The 19,181-nt window shown below is 41.7% G+C and overlaps 1 protein-coding gene and 1 long non-coding RNA gene across 3 annotated transcripts in view; one reads left to right on the top strand and one right to left on the bottom strand.

Annotated features, from left to right (window-relative positions):
• Positions 1-1,272: 1,272 nt before the first annotated feature.
• On the bottom strand, positions 1,273-4,674 carry LOC306667205. Of its 2 annotated transcripts, none has more exons than XR_013765471.1 (2): positions 4,539-4,674; positions 1,273-2,987 (listed from the first exon to the last, which is right to left on the bottom strand). It is a non-coding gene; the product is annotated as an uncharacterized lncRNA (long non-coding RNA). The 2 variants fall into 2 exon arrangements; XR_013765472.1 differs by lacking the exon at positions 4,539-4,674 and adding an exon at positions 3,597-3,756.
• Positions 4,675-4,861: 187 nt separating this feature from the next.
• ATP2A2 (ATPase sarcoplasmic/endoplasmic reticulum Ca2+ transporting 2) overlaps positions 4,862-19,181 on the top strand; it is a 54,400-nt gene continuing 40,080 nt past the window's right edge. The window contains 5 exon segments of the mRNA XM_079149516.1: positions 4,862-5,530; positions 6,204-6,221; positions 6,307-6,389; positions 14,470-14,574; positions 17,510-17,648. Coding sequence (XP_079005642.1) covers positions 5,413-5,530; positions 6,204-6,221; positions 6,307-6,389; positions 14,470-14,574; positions 17,510-17,648 — 463 coding nt within the window. The 5' untranslated portion in view covers positions 4,862-5,412.

Raw genomic sequence — 19,181 nt, 5'->3', positions numbered from 1 at the left:
CAGCAACAGGATTTTCCTGTGGGGCCTGAACCAGCAGTATCCATATCACCTGGCAACTCAGAGATGCAAATTCTCGTGCCCACCCAATACCTACCAAATGAGAATTCAGAGGTAGGGCCCACCAATCTGTTCCACATGCCCTCCAGATGATGCTGAGGCCTAACCACTATTTTAGGGAACCACTTCCCTCTCTGGGTCATGTAAGTCAGATGGAGCTGACCATAGTCCCTGCTTCCAAGGGTGGCCACAGGACCCAGAGGAAATCTGAGGTCTTTTTCTACATTGGAATCACTAAGCCAGTAAACTGTACACTGGAGACGCCTGGGGCCATACATGCCCCCACTGGGAGTGGTAGACTTAAGAGGTGAGATTCTCACTGATGCTGAGAAACACATGATTGAGCTGTTGTGAGTTTGAAGTCTACTCCCAGTGAGTCCTTTTTTATATAAGCAGCAGTTGAGAGTTAGAGTTTTGAACAGTCAATCATAAAAAGAATGCTTATTAATGTAGGGACCCAAATGGGGGGCAGGTGGAAAGGAGGCGGGAAATTCTGGAAAAGACTTCCTGTTGAGTTTGGGAAATTCTTAGATGTTAAGTTTGTGGGCACATAGAAACAGTGATGGTCACAGGTGCTAGTATGTGATGAGTAAAACAAGCCACGCCAAACTGAACACATTTCCGCATTCAGATCACCATTATACCAGGATGGGGATCTAGAGACTATGGTAGACAAGGTATCTGGAACGTTGTCCTCTTATTAAGTTCTTACAGATAAGGTGGAGAAATGTGGACTAGGAAATAGTGCAGTAGATTGTCCTCAGCAAAGTCACTTTAAGTGACTTTGTATGACAAAGAATTTCAATAGCTCAGGCTATTTAGTCCATCATTCTGTTCAACAAGCATGGTCCCAGAGAAGGTAAGAGATGACAGATGGGACTGTTCAGGTCTGTTCCTACTGACCCCCTTGGCGTAAGCATCTTACTGTGCCAGTTTGGGTTAGATTGTATAAATGGGTATTTCTCGTATAACATTATCTTGAGTCCAGCTGACTTGCTCAGGTTATCAACCAAAGAAGAGCGGTGTGTTCCAGCACTGGGTAACAAAACATCATGGACATAAGGAAGCAGAGAGCCTTTTAAGATTTTTGCTCTCCTGACTTTGGAATTTGTGGTCAAGATAACTTTATAACAATTGAACACTTAAGTCTGGTTGATCAGTTATTTTCTTTTTTCTTTTTTCTTTTTTTTTTTTTTTTTTTGCTGGGGATCGAACCCAGGGCCTTGTGTTTGCAAGGCAAGCAAGCTACCAACTGAGCTATCTCCCCAGCCCCCAGTTATTTTCAATTTAGAATGAAAGTCTAGAAAGTTGTATTGGGTAGAGACATAAGAATTGTGCTTATCGAATTTGTGTGTAATGCAAATCTGGGATGTATAAACTAAAACACAGCTTGAGGTTGAAGACTCCAGAAGGCCAGTACAGGCCAAAATGAGCATGAGAACATTCAATTATAGTCTAAGTTCAGTGCCTGGGTTTAAAAAAACCAACCTGCAAGTATAAGATAAGCAGATTTGACATGACTGCAGTTTGTACGTAAAGGGTTCGATTTAGGTTGATTGTTAACACAAATCAACACTGTGCACGGGAAAGGACCCGGAACACAGGTGGGCAGTGGAAACCTCACTGTGAGACCATGCCCGAACTTCTCTGTTCAGTCTTGGGCGTCATCTCCAGAACTGGAGACAAAGACCCCAGGGACTGAACACTTGCCCTATAGGAAAACAGCTCAGGGGCCAAGCTGTTCTTTTTAGTTAGGAAAAGAGGCTTTTAAGTGAAATAGATACCTTGAAATACTCAAAGAAATCTCACACAGAAGGGGGATTAAACTTGTTCAGAGTAGTTTCAGAGGGCTAACAAGAACCACTGTAAAGAAGTTAGCTAGGGGGAGGTGGATTCAGCCCTGAATTAGACTGCTTTAATGATTAGAGCTGTCCAAATATGGAATCGACTGCCTTTTGCAATCTCCATCTCTTTGCAAGAGGACTGCAGAGGGTTGGGAAGTTGTCTAGAGCCTCTTTTGCAAGTCACTCTTTCTACTTGCTTTTTCTGTCTGACTAGCTTTTAAAACTAGCCTGCCTTTTACCAGCTAATGTTCTCCTTTATTAATAACTTTGAAATTCTTTGATCAAATCATTAATCTTTCTGATTCGGTTTCTCTTTTCCCTGTCCCCATCTGATTGAATATGGATGCAATCTTTGCTGAAGAATAGGCTTAAACCCACTCTTACTCTTTTAAAACCTTGTTAACAAGAAGCAAGTATAACCCAATGCATTAAATAAACTGGGAACAAGCTTATTTCTACATCAGAGAAACTAGATATTTCTACCTTTGGGAGGCTGGGTTTATGACCAATTTTGGTAAACAACCTATATGCAACAGGTTTCAGAGATGCCAACAGGTTGAGGAACCAAGGGTATAATTGGTATGATAATGTACATGGGACTAATTCTGGGCTAAAAAATTCCACTGTTTCAGAGGCATCCCATCCTCCAGTAAATAAAAAGCTTGCAAAGAATGGTGTAGGAGAGTGATGATGTATCAGCATGGATGAATACCTTTCCAATCCCTGAGAAACTGTAATGCAGTCTCACCTGGTTTCATGTTCTTTAAACCTGACTAACCTTCATGGCCATTCTTATGAGGCAAGTAGTTCAGAGGCCCTCCAGTTTTTTTCACAAATGGAAATCAATGGATTTGAGTTCCAACAATGGGTGAGGGGCCCTTTGCAAGTCACTAATGGGCTGGAGATAGCAGAAGTCTCATTCATTCCAAAAGCAGGTGTTCAATAAGTGATGAGCAGATACTGGGGACTGCTATGTACTGAGGATGGAGGCAGACAAGTCCTGTTCTCACAGAGCTTGTGTCCTGATGCTCCACGAGACATTAGGAGGCAAACAGTAAACAGAAAATACAGTATCGGACATAAGCACTGTGGAAAAAAAAACCAAAAAACTGAATAATGTGATATGGGGCGAGCAGGGATTTTAGATGGAGGGCAAAGGCATCTCTGGGGAGGGGACCTGAAAACTGAGATTGGAATGATAAACTGGAAGGAGGTGTGGAAGACTGAAGGGAAGAGCATTTGCACAAAGGCAAAAGTTAGGAACCCCTTCAGAAGCTCCTCATGGTGCCAGAGGCACTTATAATCCCAAGCAGAGATAGGGGCCACAGAATAGAGACCTGAGGCTTAAAATAGTCTCCAGACTGAGAAAGGTAACAGTCCTTCTGCAGGCAAATACTTCTGTTGGTGCTGAAAGAAATGAGGTCTAGAAGAACTGGTAAGCAGTGGTGCAGAGGTAGTCTCAGAAGACAATGAACCGGCAGCCCCCCATTACCACACCCCCACCATGCAGTCACCTGCCCCTCCTGAAGAGGCTGTGACCTAACCAGTTTCCACCTTGCTTCTCCTAGGCAGTGCATTGCCATACACTAGAATTTTGTTTGTTTCGTGTAGGGTTTTGTTGGTCCTTTTCCAAGTATCAATCAAAACTGCATGCCAGCCTCCACTCCTCGGAAATAATTAAATGAAATGACGTGCCTGCTTTTTTCAGCTGGGTAATGCACTGTGATTTGCATCTGCTGAAGGAATCTATCTGAGGCCCTGAGGCTGAGCCATGTAGGACAACTATGGTGGTTTTTGCTCATGTGGATGGTGCCCTATTGTTAAACACACAAGTGCACTAAATGCTTCATTCTGCCACCTATTTCCTTCAGAAAGCTGCTTCTCTTTGAGAAGCAAAAAAATGTTGGTGAATTCAATGCAAAGGTCCTTTCCCCTGTTAACTGCGATTCCCTATGTTAAATATGATTTCCTTACATCGGCAAAATCCCTTTTATCTTGCTGTGACTTAGGCTTTGTACAGACCTTACCAATGGAGCAAATTATCAGTGTCTTACAAACAGGTCTTGGATTAAAGGCTCTTTTTCTCCCAATGGGGGAAGTGGGAACCTCTTTTACTGAAAAGAGCCTTCATCTTAACGCCAGAGCCAAGCACCTTCCAGCTCAAGTCTAGCTGCTGTTTAGCAGCTACCATAGCATAACCCGTGAGTTCGATGCAGACAAGTCTCGAAAGCTGTGTGGGTTATGAAAAATGAAATAAAACCTCCTCCCCCAGAGTGGGGTTCCCTCAGTCGGGGCACAGAACCCGTAGGGGAAGGAAGGGCTGGTGTTGGCGTGCGATGGAGCCCTCGGCTGGGGTGTGGGATGCGGTGTTCCCGAGGCGACAGATGAGGGATTTGGGCTGTGTGGGAAGGGAACTGCGGAATTCCCCCCCCCTTGGATCGTGAGGGGGGCTCTGAAGGAGACAGATTAGGATGCGGAGAGCGCGGCCCAGGCTGCCGAGGGCGAGGAGACGAGCCAAGGACACCAGCCCCGGCGCGCTTCGGGGACGCCCGGCGTGGACTGCGCTCCCTCGCCTTCCTAGCCACCCTCGGGGCAGCCAGTTCTCTCGGGCCCAGGGAACCCACCGGGGACCCTTACCCCCCGCCTGTAGATGGACGGAATCCGGGGACCACCCTAGCGGAGGAGGACGCGGGCTGCCCTCCGCCAACCCCCGGCCGCAGTGGGCAATGGGCGGGCGCGGCGCGCGCGGCCTCGATCCGGGTTCCTGGGGGCGGCGCGCGGGAGGGGGCGGGGCTTGCGCGGCGGCGTGGGCGCGCGGCGCGCGGGAGGGGGGAAGCCGCGGAAGGGGGCGGGGCTGCACCGCCCGCGCCGCGCTGGGCGTTCTCGGCCAATGAGCGGCGTCCACATGCCGCGGCGGCGGCGAGAGGGGAGGCAGCGGCCGATAAATGCTATTAGAGCAGCCGCCGCGGAGCCGTCCCCGACGCCACCTCCTTCTCCTCCGCCGCAGTTTCCTCCGCCGCTGTCGGGGTGCGGGGCTGAGGGGCCCGGGCGAGCGCGCCGCGCACCTCCCCGCCGGCTCGCCTCCCGCGCTCCGTTCCGCCCCGAGGGTTGGCTGGGCGCCCCCTCCTCCGGCCCGGGCGGTGCCGCGAGTCACTTCGGCAAAGCGGGGAGGGGGCTCGGGGCCGCGGCCTGCGCTCCCTGCGTGCGGCTGAGGGCCAAGGAGGCCCTCCCTCTGACGTGGAGAGGGGGCGTCGGGAGCCCCCCACTCGCCCGGCGGGGCCCGGGGCGGGCGCCGGCGAGGGCCGCCCGCGAGAGGGGCGGTTGTCTGGGGGAGGGGGCTCGGGGTGATTCAGCGCCCGGCGAGGCGGAAGCGGCCTGAGGAGGAGGAGGAGGAGGCTAGAGCCAGTCCGCGCCTGGGCGCTCGGGGTGGCACGAGCCCGCTGCCCGAGTGCGAGTCGGAGGCGAGGAGGCCGCGGGGACGGGAGGCGAGGCTGGCCGAGCCCCCGCAGCCATGGAGAACGCGCACACAAAGACGGTGGAGGAGGTGCTGGGCCATTTCGGCGTCAACGAGAGCACGGGGCTGAGCCTGGAGCAGGTCAAGAAGCTCAAGGAGAGATGGGGCTCCAACGGTAGGTGCCCGGCGCGGCGGCGGCCGGGGCCCCGCGCGGAGCGGCGCGGGCCCGAGAGCCGGGAAGATGGCTGACCGGGCTCCACCTCGTGGGTCTCGGCTCCGCGCCCGCCGACGGCTGCGGGCAGCCCGGGCTGGCCCCGCGGGAGAGCGGCTGCGGGCGGGGGCCGGGCCTCGCGTCGACCTCCAGGGTCTCGAGCCCTTGACCTTCCCCGCACGCAGCCTGCTGGGCGGCTTCTGCTCTCCTGCAGCCGGCTCCGGTGGAGCGGGGAACGGACCAGCCTCTTGCAGCCGGACTGAGCCCTGCCAGACCTTTTCTTGTCCCCTGCCGCTTTATGAGGCGTCGATGTAGCTGAGAAGCCCTCTGACCGCTCTTGTGCTACCCGAAAGTTACACATCTGGCAGAAATGATGACCTAGCTGAAATGGCTCCTTATTTCAGGAGCCATGCATGATTTTACGGGCCGACCTAAGGCCATTGATGACAAGTGCCGCATGTTTTCTTGGGGTATCATTTTAGGCTGCCTTAACTGGGGAGAGTGATTGTTCATAAGCTGGGTCTGTTTTTCCAAAGACTTTGATGCTTAAAATTCCAACAATTCTTTTTAGAAAGAGCGCTAATTTTTTTTTTTTCTTCTCCCGACACGTTGCTTGATGAATCTCTGCATTCTACAGAGTTGCCGGCTGAGGAAGGTGAGTGATCTTAACGTGTCATTTGTGTGTGTGTGCTCACTGATGTTAAGATGACAGTTACGACAAATATGTTTGTTTCTAACAGGAAAAACCTTGCTGGAACTTGTGATTGAGCAGTTTGAAGACTTACTAGTTAGAATATTATTACTGGCAGCATGTATATCTTTTGTGAGTATAAAAAATTTTTTTTCTCTGTTTCCTGAAAACTGAAAATATTCCGTTAGGTAAACCAGAAAACAAATGATATCTATTAGGTAAAAACATTTGGAGACTTAAGCTGTCTCCATATTTAAAAACAAAATAACCTAGATATTATTACTTCTAAACAAAACACTTGAAGCTAATCATGTTTGGGAAAATTGATGCCTGACATTTAGTGTGGGGAGAAATTCCCAAATGCAAGGGGTTTTTACAAAGTCTTAAGGCTTATCAGCTTTAAGTGTCAAAAAGTTTTTCCATTGACAGGCCTTTTTTGTTCTCATTTCTTTGATTTGTTTGTCATGTTGTAAGATCATACTAAGATGATGTGATGTTGGACTCTTTCTGGACTGTAAATAGAACTTAACAAAAGGAATATTCCAGTTGCTTTCCCTTCCTGGTAGTGGCAAGGTGACAGTTGTTCTTGACAGTGACAAGAATGATGACGGCAATGATGGCACCACTGTTGACCAAATTTGGTCACTGACCTTCAGGGTGGTGTATTTATCTGAATTGGACCCCCGTCTTGAGTGATTCCTAGGTTGAGAGAGCAAGGTTCAGTGCAGTTCTGAATCTCTTAAAAGAAAAAACTCAGCTCAGTGTTTTTTTCACCTCCTCTGTGCGGCTTGCCCGATTCCCATATGGTTGCTAAGAAACTGATGAAATGCGAAGAACTACAGCAGAAAAAAGGTGATGGAGATGGCAAGGATATTTCTAGGTTATTAAAATTTTTTTCTGTTCAGTGTTTTATATTGCCTTTTTTCTTCTGCCGTAGACTTAGTAGTTTTCCTGAAAATGGTCATGAATAAGACACAGATGTTCCTAGTCTTAATAGCATGAGATGCCTTTTGTTCTTAAAATTATTCTTTAAAAAAAAAATGGGAAGTGAAAATTACCTGGTGCAATATTTTCAGGCTTTGCAAACCATACAGCTTCAAGTTTCATTTTTGTACATTAATACATGCACTAGTCCCAGGGCTCTACCTCAGCCTTCATAACAACCATACCGTAGAGTAATATTTTGATAACTGAATAAAGCAGTGGCCATTTATTTAGTTCAGGTGAGGAAAAGATTGATTTTGTACCCATTTTTTTAAGTAGATAGTGGCAATAAGAGGTGACCTTTGGAGTAATTGTGTATATAAATTCTGCCGTGAGACTTTATCATGTTAGCCAAGTGGTGTGTAGCCATTAATAATTCAGTCCCAGAGAACCTTTCCTGTGGTTTTCATTGAATAAAATTGAGTCCTAGCAAACCATTCAGTATACTGAATTATTCACTCTATACCTTTTACACATCTTGCTATGATTAATTAAAAAAAATTTCCCCAGTAAATGCTGTTTTACCAATTAAGATAAATGAATAGAACTGTTTGATTACCTATAGTTTTTGTTATATTACCATGGGGCAAAATAAGTATTTGAGAGTAAGAATTTTATTTATGCTGACCGCATAATTTTGAAAGAACCTCAGCTTTGGCAGTTAAATCTGATGTCCAATAAGATCATTGGGAATCTCTTTAATACTAACTGGCTTGTACAAGCCAGAGGCAAAATACACTTTTACTGAATTGTTCTATGTATTTTAACTTCTAGCAGTGTTGGAAATAATGCCACTGATGTGACAATAAATAGTTGTCTGCTTGGGTCTTACAGGGTCTCTTCAGTGGCCAGTTTGAATGACTTTACGTTAGCATGTAGAATTGATGTTTTTTGTTTTTATTTTAATTTTTTTTTTATTTTTACAGACCGCATTTTGATTCATTGTACACAAATGGGGTACATCTTTTCCTTTCAGTATTTAAGACTTTATAGTTTGAGCATTTTCAAATGAGTTTTTTAAAATATTAAAATTATGTTGTAAATAGGACCTTGCCTTTTTGGGGGTAGGGAAGACGGTGGTGCTGGGGATTGAACCCAGGGCCTTTTGCTTGTGAGGCAAGCACTCTTCCAACTGAGCTTTAGCCCCAGCCCAGGACATTGCCTTTTTAGAGCCATATTTTGGAGTTGAAATTTGAGTTCCTTTCTGGTATAATTACTTGGAATTATTTTGTTTTAAATTATGGATTGCTAAGTAGCAAAAGAGTGTTTAGGAATTAGTTTTACTATAGAATTCACCTAATTTACTCTGGTTTGTTTGATCAAGAAATGACTTTAGAAAGCTAGGTTTTGTTTTTTGTCTTGGGGGCTTAGGACTACTGCTACATTGTACTTGACCTTTTGTTCCTTGTTTCTTTATCTTTCAAAAAAGGAGGAGCTCAAAGTCTTGTAGTCTTTGTATTCCTGTTGGCTCACCAGGAAAAATATGGTAGAATATTCAAGTTCTTTTATAAAAATGATCAGTCAATTCTTGTATATATAATAAATCATCAGGCCTTGCTAGTTTAAAAGGCATATTTGTGATTTATTTCAAACATCAAACTGAGTAGTAAAGCATTAACTATAGTTAATATTTTGCTGCAGCAGAAAGTAGGAAACTGCATTAAGGTGGCCCATAGGGATAGTGAACCAATTTTTAATATTTGCTAAAATACTTTTCATTAAATAATAAGGTCACTTTGATTGGAAGAAGTGAACTCTTTTCCCTTTGCATATGGACTTTAGAAATTTCTTAATTTGACATTCAAGACTATCATTTCATTTTGTGTTTCCATCCTCTTGCCTTACCAACTTTGCCCTAAATATAACACATCACGTGGCTGCTGAACTGGAATGCCTACCCACTCCCTTCTTCTCTTCTCACGTTGAGCACCTGCTGCAGACATTGGGGATACAGCAGTGAACAAAATGGACAAAGTTCCTTAACTGGAGCGTATGTAGTGCTTTCGAGAAAGAAGCAGTGTAGGGGCTCTGGATAAGGGAGGATTAGTTTTTAAGTAGGGTGGTCAGCTAAGTTCTCCAAGAAGGTGACATTGAGAAAAGACCTGAGGAATTACGCTTTGGGGCCGTATTGGTCTCACTCCCATCTGTTCAGGTCATACAGTCGTCTTTCTCTGGTGACAGTTTGCATAGGTTTCTCTACCTTTAGTAACCATTTCCTACTTCAGCTACATGGGTTGACCCTATAATGCTAATAAAACTTTCTAGACCATGACACTTCTCACTTTTGTTACGTTTTAATAACGTGTGTATGTGTTTTCCGTGTCACAGTTGCTCAGATGACTTTGTTCTGGCATTTTCAAAGTGTTTGGGATCTATTTGCTTTGGTTTTTCTCAATGATATATTCAGGAAGTATTTGATATTGTATTACATAATGACTTTTTTTTCCTGTTTTAGTTTCTTACTTTAAAAATGGTATGACACAGGCAATTTGCTGATTTTTGTTTAATTTATTTAAAACCTCCCCGCCCCCCAATGGCTTGGAGCTCAAGCTCAGGCCTTATACGTGCTGTGCAAGTGCTCTGCCCCTGACCTATATCTCCCAGCCCTTGGAGCCTTTCCTAAAATAGTTTGGAAGATGAAATTTAAAAAAAAAAAAAAAAAAAAATTTTTTTGTCATATTTATGGTGTACTTTTTTTGTGCGTGGTACTAGAGAGTAAACCCAGGGGCACTTTACCTCTGTTTTGTGTTCTGTTATTTTTGTGTTATTTTATGACAGGGCCTTGCTAAGTTTCTGAGGCTAGGTTCAAATTTGCAATTTTCCTAACTTGGCCTACCTAGTTGCTAGAGTTACAGGCCTGCATCACTGCTGGCCAAGTAATCTGGGGGAAAAAATTGTATTCCTAAGTCTGAGAACATTGAAGAATGTTTTTTATGTAGATTTGTATCTAGATGAGAAGAGAATGAGTTCTACTTCATTTGTTTAAGTCTAAAAGAATTTTTGTTTCCAACCCCAGAAAATTACCACAGCACATACTGGTTACTGTTGAACCTAGGACCTTGAGTATGCTGGGCAAGTGCTGTACTGTGGAGCTGTGTGCCTAACCCTCTTTTTACTTTTTGAGATATGTTCTTGCTAAGTTGCCCAGGCTGGCCTTGAACTTGTGATATTGCCTCGGTCTCCTGAATAGCTAGGATTACATGAGTGTACCACCACACCATCCATTTCCTCTTTATAAAAGTTGTTGATGTGAATTCTGTATTTATTGAGAAAGTGTTTTAATGTCAAGAGGCACAGTGCAAGTTTGAGGATACAAGGCTCAAAATGTGCTTATAATTGTTTTTTTCTTTTTTGAGGAGATGGGATGCTAGGCATTGAACCTGGGACCTCTCAGCTCTACCACTGAGCTGTACTGCCAGTCCCCTTTTACTTTTTTATGGTCTTGTTAAGAGCTTGGTATATTATCCCAACTTTGAGATAACTGAATCATAATAGCATGACTTGTTTCCCAATTCACAGCTGAAAACACCTTAATTTGGATTAATATTTGCTTTGTTCATTATACATCGTATCATGTGAGTACTTTTCAGTGATGGTCATCAACCTGAGAAATAAGCCTGGTCCCACAGGTTGGTCTTGTGGATAACTGTTAAAAGATACCCTATCCTAACTTATTTAAGCAATTTAATGGGTGTTTGAGGCTGGGTGTCGTGGGGCATGACTAATCGCAGTGACTTGGGGATGTGAAGCAGGTTTGCAAGTTTGAGGCCAGCCAGTGAGACCCTGTCTCAAAAAGTAAGGTCTGGGGCTATAACTCAGTGTAGAGTGTCCCTGGGTTCAATCCCTAGTACCAAAAAAGAAAAAGTGTGGTTGAGTGTGTGGTTATTTCAAGTACAGTTGGCACATTTGAAACTTAAACTCTTGAAAAAGTTTGAAGTACTGTTACTAGTGCAAAATTCAGAGGAAAGAAGAAATAGTTCATGCCCAAAATTACAATACAGTAGTAGCCCTTTTTTCCATTTTCTTTTGCAACTGTTTATGAAGTGTTACTTTTTTTGCCACTTATGGCTTGTAACAGTAAATATATATTGAACATCAACTATGTACTAGAGGCTCTTCACAAACAAAAGGAAATAGATAATTTGTATTCATCCAACCTATTCTTTAGCGTTTTGGAAACATTAACCCCTTCTCCCATATAAATGTTTTGTATAACTTATGACAAATCAGTTATGAACTGACCTTAACATCATGCTAATAAAGCATCTTGCATTTTGATGTCTCTTGTCCAGTTTTCTTTATTCCCTTACCCCTTTTCATTTTGTGGAGTCTTTTGTCTGCATTATCTTCCCATTTATACAACCCAGGAAGTCTTATCAGTTGAACAAACCATGAAGGACTGCATGCACAACATTGTCTTAACATGATTGACTGGATTGCTTCTCACCAGTTAAGTATGGTTGATCTTCATTTGAACCGTAGCTTTTAATTCTTTGTGCTGGGATTTGAACCCATGGGTGCTTTACACTGAACTATATCCCCAGTTCTTTTTATTTTTAATCTTGAGACAGAGTCTTGCTAAGTTGCCATGGCTCCCTAAACTCTTGGTATTTATGGTTTTGAAATAGATGTTTTTTAAAGTATTCAGAAATTGGTGGTTGTCAGTCTTAAAAGATTGGGTACTATCTTTCCATCTTAACATTTGCCCACTAGTTTCTCATCAAACAGTAATTAGTATATCTGTAGAGCTTTCAAATAACAATTTGCTTGTCGCCTTTCCTACATATCGTTAAAGAGGCCACTGCATTACATTAATTGGGATTCCTATATTCACCAAAGATCATATTTCACAAGAACACACTTTTCTTGAAAAGTGGAGGTTTGTTCTTTGCTGTCCTGTCACTACTTGCCTTCATCCTTTGCTCCAGCTGTTAAGGGATGTTGCTTTAAGTTTGTCCCCAAGGCTTGACTGCCAAGAAGGAAATTCATACCCACTTTAACAAGGTGTGAAGCTTATCTTACAGTTGCTAATGCCTCACTGACCTTTTGGAAAGGACCTCATCACTCTTCACGTTGAGCAATTTTTCTCCCCTAAGAGCTGACTAATTATTTCTGATATGGTCTTCTGTGCAAATGTTTGGGCTGCTAGTATCAGCAGCTGTGATCTAGCATCTATCAAAATTCCTAACTTCCTAGAGAAGTTTTCATTCTGGCATGAGGCCTGGCCTTAACACTAGGAGTGCCCGGTTGAAAGCGTGATGTGGCATTTATCATATTCATTCTGGTTTTCTGCTAGCCCTAGTTCATTAGCTGCCAGTAGAGATTGGCATATGTCAGAACCTGGGTACTTCCTATTTTATTTTTCCCTTTCAAATTGCTATGTTAATTCACTGTTCCTCTCTTGAAAAATTCATATTTGACCTTGACTTAATTACCTTTCTGATCATTACTATTTGTGTAAAAGCTCACTTTGTGTAGTATTCCACTAAGTACAAATATAGTGAGATGGTTTCATTGTTGCCATAAATCTTGTCAAAAAGTTGGCTTTCATTGTTTACTAGATTGATTGATTATGTAGAGACAGGGTCTTGCTCAGTTACCAAGGGCCTCACTAAGTTGCTTAGGCTGGTTGAACTTGTGATCCTCTTGCCTTAACCTCCTGATTGCTGAGGTTACAGGCATGTACCACTACACCTGGCCCAAATAGATCTTTTAAAGACTGTCCTTTGAAATATGCATATTTGAAGTCCCCCCGCCCTCCCCCCCCCTTTTTTTTTTTTTTTTGGAAGTGTTAGGGATCCAACTGAGGGTTTTGTGCTAGGCTAGGCAAACCCTCTACTGCTGAGCTACATCCCCAGCCCTTTTTATTTTTTGAGACAGCCTGGCTGGGAGCTCAACCTCCTCAGTAGCTGGGGTTATGGCTTGTGCTACTACCCCCTGCTTATTAAGCAATATTATAATATTTTATCTTTTTTTTAAAGCCAGCTCACCATATTGAATAAATAAGACTGGCAGGTTTTCACACATTCATTTGGCATCTATTAGGACCTGATCCTAGTGAAATATTTGCCCATTTTGATCACTCTTTACCATGTTCTTTATTACTAAGGTTCGTTGTGTTGGATTCTTCCCCCCCAGTCCATTTTCATAGTTGCTTGATTGTGATAGAGTGGCTGCTAACTTCTAGTTCTTCACAAGTTTTGGTTGTACTAAAAGTTTCATCTTTTTTGGGGCAGCGTTCTGTGTCCAGTTATAACTCTTTTGGACTTCTGTCATCTTTGAAGTGTTATGTTGCTATACTAAATATCATACAGTGATAACCTTCGAAATACATTCCTGATCACAGAACAACCTTATAATTCTGAAGTGACCTCCACGAATACCACTGAAAATAAGTGGAATTAGCAGTTTATGCGCTCTAAATTTGAGTCAGTGGTGAAATTGTTTTTACTATGAATTTACGTTACATGTGGATGTTATTTGATATAAATACTAGCCAAATCAACGTGTGGCTGTTGACATTCGCCTTCTTCCTTAATAAAATCAGGAGTTTAAGTTGTATTTCTTTGGAGTATATACATATGTAAAGATGGGGCTGTGGCTCAGTGGTAGTGCATTTGACTAGCATATGTGAGGCTCTGGGTTTGAGTCTCAGCACCACATAAAAACGAATAAAGGTCTTAAAAAAAAATGGGACTTATTTCCTCCCCCAAAAGGATTTTATTTGGATTCTAAACAAAATTACTGTGTCAAAAAATAAATTAACTGTTAAGAGTATGGTTAAGAAGTTGTATAGTTTGTTTTGGGGGTTGGGTACTGAGGATTGAACCCAGGGGCGCTTAACTACTGAGCCACATACTCATCCTTTTTTTTGGTTTTGTTTTGAGACAGGGTCTTGCTAAGTTGCTTAGGGCCTCACTGAGTTTGCTGAGGCTGGCTTTGAACTTTCGATCCTATTGCCTCAGGCTCTCAAGCCTCTGGGAATACAGGCATGTACCACCATGCCCAGCTAAGAAGTTATATAGTTTTGACTCTCAAGAATTACTATGAATAAAATATAAGCTGCTTTTTTTTTTTGTTTTGTTTTGTCATTACGTTTTATGGCCATTTTGTAGGAAAAGGCGGTTAGTCTGTTGTAATTCTTTTAGTGCCAGCTACTTTTGTTGTAAGAGTGGCACTAAGCCTAAAAACACATTAACAGTTCTAACATATGCCATTTCTCTCCTAGGTTTTGGCTTGGTTTGAAGAAGGAGAAGAAACAATTACAGCCTTTGTAGAACCTTTTGTAATTCTACTTATATTAGTAGCCAATGCAATTGTGGGTGTATGGCAGGTAAGCAAAGACTACTGCAGTGCTAAGTTTTAGTAATTTATGTAAGCTATTTTAAACTGCACTAATCTTTGTTATCTTTTTCCTAATATATTGAGTAAAAAATGTGGGAAGTGTACGTGATTTTTCGTTTGTTTAATGATAAATTTTAGACCTGTCATGGATGTATGTTTTGCTATTCAAATTGCTCATCCTTCATGGTAATAAGGAATTAAGAACATGGATGAGAAGCCAGGTGTGGTGGCACATGCCTGTTGTCCCAGCACTTGGGAGGCTGAGCCTGGAAGATTACTTGAAATCAGCCTGGACAATATAGCAAGACCTTGTCTTGAAAGAAGGAAAATGGAAGAGAGGAGTTGCACTGAGGAAACCAGGAAATATGAGGACCCAAATCTGTCATTATATTTCCCAGTTATTTTCTGTGACATACTTCACAAACTCAAAATCTGTATTCTCCTTGAATTTTTGGGTGACTTTAGCTATAAAAATTGTTTGAACCATAAATTGTTTTAAGTATTGGGCTTTTGATGGATGTAGTCACCTCTTTGGGGACTAAAATAGAGTGTGCCTGTCAGTCTTAAAGTGAAAGCATCTTATAAATATAGTCCTGTTGGAATTGTAAACCTAATTTTGCTAATATTTTATGGGCTCATTTGGAAAGATGGTACTTAAAAAAAATTGAGCCTTACACATGCTAGTCAAGCAGGTAGTCTACTACCAAGCTATATCTCCAGCACTTAAAAGAAAATTTTCATTGTTATTATGTTCCTCTTTTACTTATTTGTTTATTGTGGTGTTAAGGATTGAACCCAAGGCCTCATGCATGCTAAGTTCTGAATTATACCCCCAATCTCTCATTGTATTGTTTATTGGTGGTTTGTACTTTTTATTATGATAGTTACTTCATGCACATTTCCATTTATTTCATCCTTACAATTATCTTGCTAGGCAGATCATACTCCCATTTGACATTTGGGACACTGAAGTTCAGAATGATAAAATGACTTATCAAAAGCCTATACATGTATTATGTAGATTCTTGGATTTGAACCCAAGCCCAGGCTGATTTGATCTGAATTCCAAAATGGGTTTAACAGTTTCATAAGACTTTTTGTTGTCTTTATTTTTTTAAAAAATTAACATTTTTTTATGAAGAGTAATAGAATACTACTTATTTCCATAGTATCCCGGATGGTGTGAGCCATACTTAAGGGTTCTTGCCTTCTGGAAATAAATTATAACGTTAGGTAGTATTGTGAGGTACCTGTCATTTCTGACCAGTTTCATCACAAGCGATTAGGAACTATTAAGGAGTCTTGTAGGAGGAGGCTGGGGAGGTGATTTCAGTGAAGGAGAACGAGTAGGATATCAGGTTTGTTTGAAGGAGGATAGGCCTATTTCGATTTGCATAGGAGATGTAAGTGGAGCGAGATGGGGATTGTAAACTTGGTAGAACCAGGGGAAACCTTAGATATCCTGTAAGTTATCATTTTGTTTGTAATAAGTTAGGTGTGTTTGTATTACGCCAAGTCTACTCTTTTGGGAGTAACTGGTGTAAAGCTATGATTATCTCTCACATTCTCTACACTCTAAATATTCCTTTAGATAGTTTGAACTGAGTGGGGAAAGATGTTATTGGGTGATTTTAATTGTTGTCTTCAGGGTTTGAGATATAGGGTATCTGATTTAAATGGACTTTTGTAGTTTTAGTAGTAGCAAAATATAGTGCTTGTGGAACATTTCCTTCACCTTAAGCAATCCAGTTTCATTCTCCCTGAGATGACCTTAAAAAATGAGAACTATATGATTCATAACTTTTTTTTAGGGTCCTGGGCACAGTGGTGCACACCTGTAACCCCAACTCTTCAGGAGGCAAGTTTGAGGCTAGCCTCAACAGTTTAGCAAGACTTTGTCTCAAAATAGAAAGGTCTGGGGATGCAGCTGACTGGTAGAGTGCCCCTGGTTTCAATCCCTAGTACTGGGTGGGGGGACTTTGTTTCAAATTTGACTAACAGAATAGCAACAACATTCCGAATTTATTCTTCCTCCAATATTAGTAACATTTGAATTTAAATTATAGTAGTAACATTAATTATGGTTAAGTATACTAATATTTCTGCTTATTAAAAGATGATCCAGATTAATTACTTTTTTAATCACATTTGATGGGATTGAAAGTAATTTTATCATAAATTTTCTAAATGTAAGGTCTCATACTTTTTCAGAGGTACACTCATCATAAATGTGGCATACATGATTTTAGCTTTGAGTTTTGTGTCATTTAGGTTTACGTACTTAGCAGTGATGATGAAATTCTAGTAGTTCATTGGTCTTTACCACTGAAGTGATACTTCCTAGGATTTGTGACAACTTGATTTTTTAAAATTCATCACTCAACCTTTATAATGTGCCAAAACGTTGTCTAAGCATTTTACAGAAAACTTAATTCTCACAACCCTTCCTTGAGGTAGTTGTTTTGTAGGTAGTAAAACCTGCATGTTGTATAAGTTATTCACAGTCACATAGCTGTTAAGTGGAACAGCCTGGATTGAACCTAGCAGCCTAACTTAAGACTGTTCTGCCATGTAGCCTTTCATGTGAGACAGTTGATATAAATGGTGTGGGTACATATGGCTGGAGTTGAGGCTGTGTTTTTCAGTGTGCTTAGGGACTTCAGGTTCTGTAACCTCTTTTCCTTATTATGGTTTTTTCCTTTACCCCTCTGGGGTGTTTTTCTTTTCATTTTTAATCCAAAATCCTAAGTGTCCTTGTAAAATGATTGGCATCTTAAAATATGAATTGTTTAATACAAACTTCATTAGTATGCTCCCCCCCCCCTTTTAGATTTAGATTAAAATTTGAATTCCTGGCCTAGAAATAATACTTGCAGTGTCAGGCAGGTGTTTATTACACTTTTCTTCTGTTTTCTTTTATTTAGGAAAGAAATGCTGAAAACGCAATTGAAGCCCTTAAGGAATATGAGCCTGAAATGGGCAAAGTGTATCGACAGGACAGAAAGAGTGTGCAGAGAATTAAAGCTAAAGACATAGTTCCTGGTGATATTGTAGAAATTGCTGGTGAGTCAAGTTTGTCATTTTTTTCCTATTTGTATTTTTGAATGTAGTCTTTTTCTCAAGGCTGATAATTATATTTAAAATAATTACTTTGATGTATATCAATTGTGTTACATTTTAGTGCCATCCAAACATTCTGTTCTTTTTCTTTCCCTTTTTTTTTTTTTTTCCTTTAGAATTAAAACCAGGGGCTCTATCAGCCAGCTGCATCCCCAGACCTTATTTATTATTTTGAGACAAAGTCTTGCTAAATTGCTGGGGCTGGTCTTGAACTTGTGATCTTCCTGCCTCAGCCTCCTGAGTCACTGGGATTACAGACCTGAGCCCAGCAACATTTGGTTTTCTGTAAGATTATTTCCATGTGTTTGGGCAGTTCCTTTCATACTGTTGATAAGGAGGGTTTTTTGTCTTTTGAGGTGGGGTCTTGCTGTGTTGACCAGCTGGTCTCAAATTCCTGGGTTCAAGTGATCCTCCTGCTTCAACCTCCCCAGTAGTTTGGACTGTAGGTATGGCCATCATGCCCAGCGAAAGTTTTTGTATTTAAACAAGTTGTTTTGAGTTATTACACTTACTAGTTTAGATACATTGTAAAGTTGTAGTGCTTAAATGTTGATTTGACAATCACAGTGAGCTGTTCCTTAGAATACTATTTAAGGGCTATGTGGTTTATTTCTTGTTTTTGGTTCTTGGCACAAACATTAAGTCATACTTTTAACAATTTATCAAAATGAGTTAAGGGTAATTTCATTACCCTGAAATCCATGCTCAAAAACACTTTTTTGTCACACGGAGCCAGTGGTCTTGGCCTGGACTATAGGGATTCACTCAGAGTCTGAATGTACCACAGCCTCAGAGGGACCTAGTCCTCACTGCTCCAAGTCCTCAATACCCTGTATTCAGATAGCTCAGAATCAGGCTGTTCCTGAAACCAACTCAGAATAAAGTGTTTCATTTGTTTGTCTTAAAAAACTTTTTATTTAGACATAATTGCAAATGTGAAAGTTTTAAGACAGAGAATTAACACATAGCCTTCCCTCAGATTCTCCTAATGTTAACATTCTATTTCAGTGTGTATGTACATGCACTTCCTGAACTGTTTGAGCGTATATTACAGATGTGATGCCCCTTTACTCCTAACTTCTTCAGTGTTTATTTTATAAAATGGATGTTCTCTTATCAACCTCAGTGCCATTATGGAAATTGGAAGATTGTCACAATACTCTTATCTATAGGCCTTATTCAAAATTACCAACTGTTAACATTTTTCATAGCAAAAAAAAAAAAAAAAAAAGAGTAGCAAATTAATAGTTCAGAATGGTTGCAGGGTGCGGTAGCACACACCTATAATCCCAGCTGCTCAAGATCCTGAAGCAGGAAGATCGTAAGTTTGAGGCCAGCCTGGGCAAGTTAACAAGACGCTGTCTCAAAAATAAAAAATCCTGGGGATGTATGTAGCTCAGTGATAGAGTGCTTGCCTAACATTCCTGAGGCCTTGGGTTCAATCTGCAGTACCACCAGACAGGGGGATAAAATGGG

Source organism: Sciurus vulgaris (genome assembly GCF_902686455.1).
Source record: "Sciurus vulgaris genome assembly, chromosome: 8".
Taxonomy (NCBI): domain Eukaryota; kingdom Metazoa; phylum Chordata; class Mammalia; order Rodentia; family Sciuridae; genus Sciurus; species Sciurus vulgaris.
Note: the sequence above shows the minus strand (reverse complement) of the source record. Positions and strands in the feature narration are given on the sequence as shown.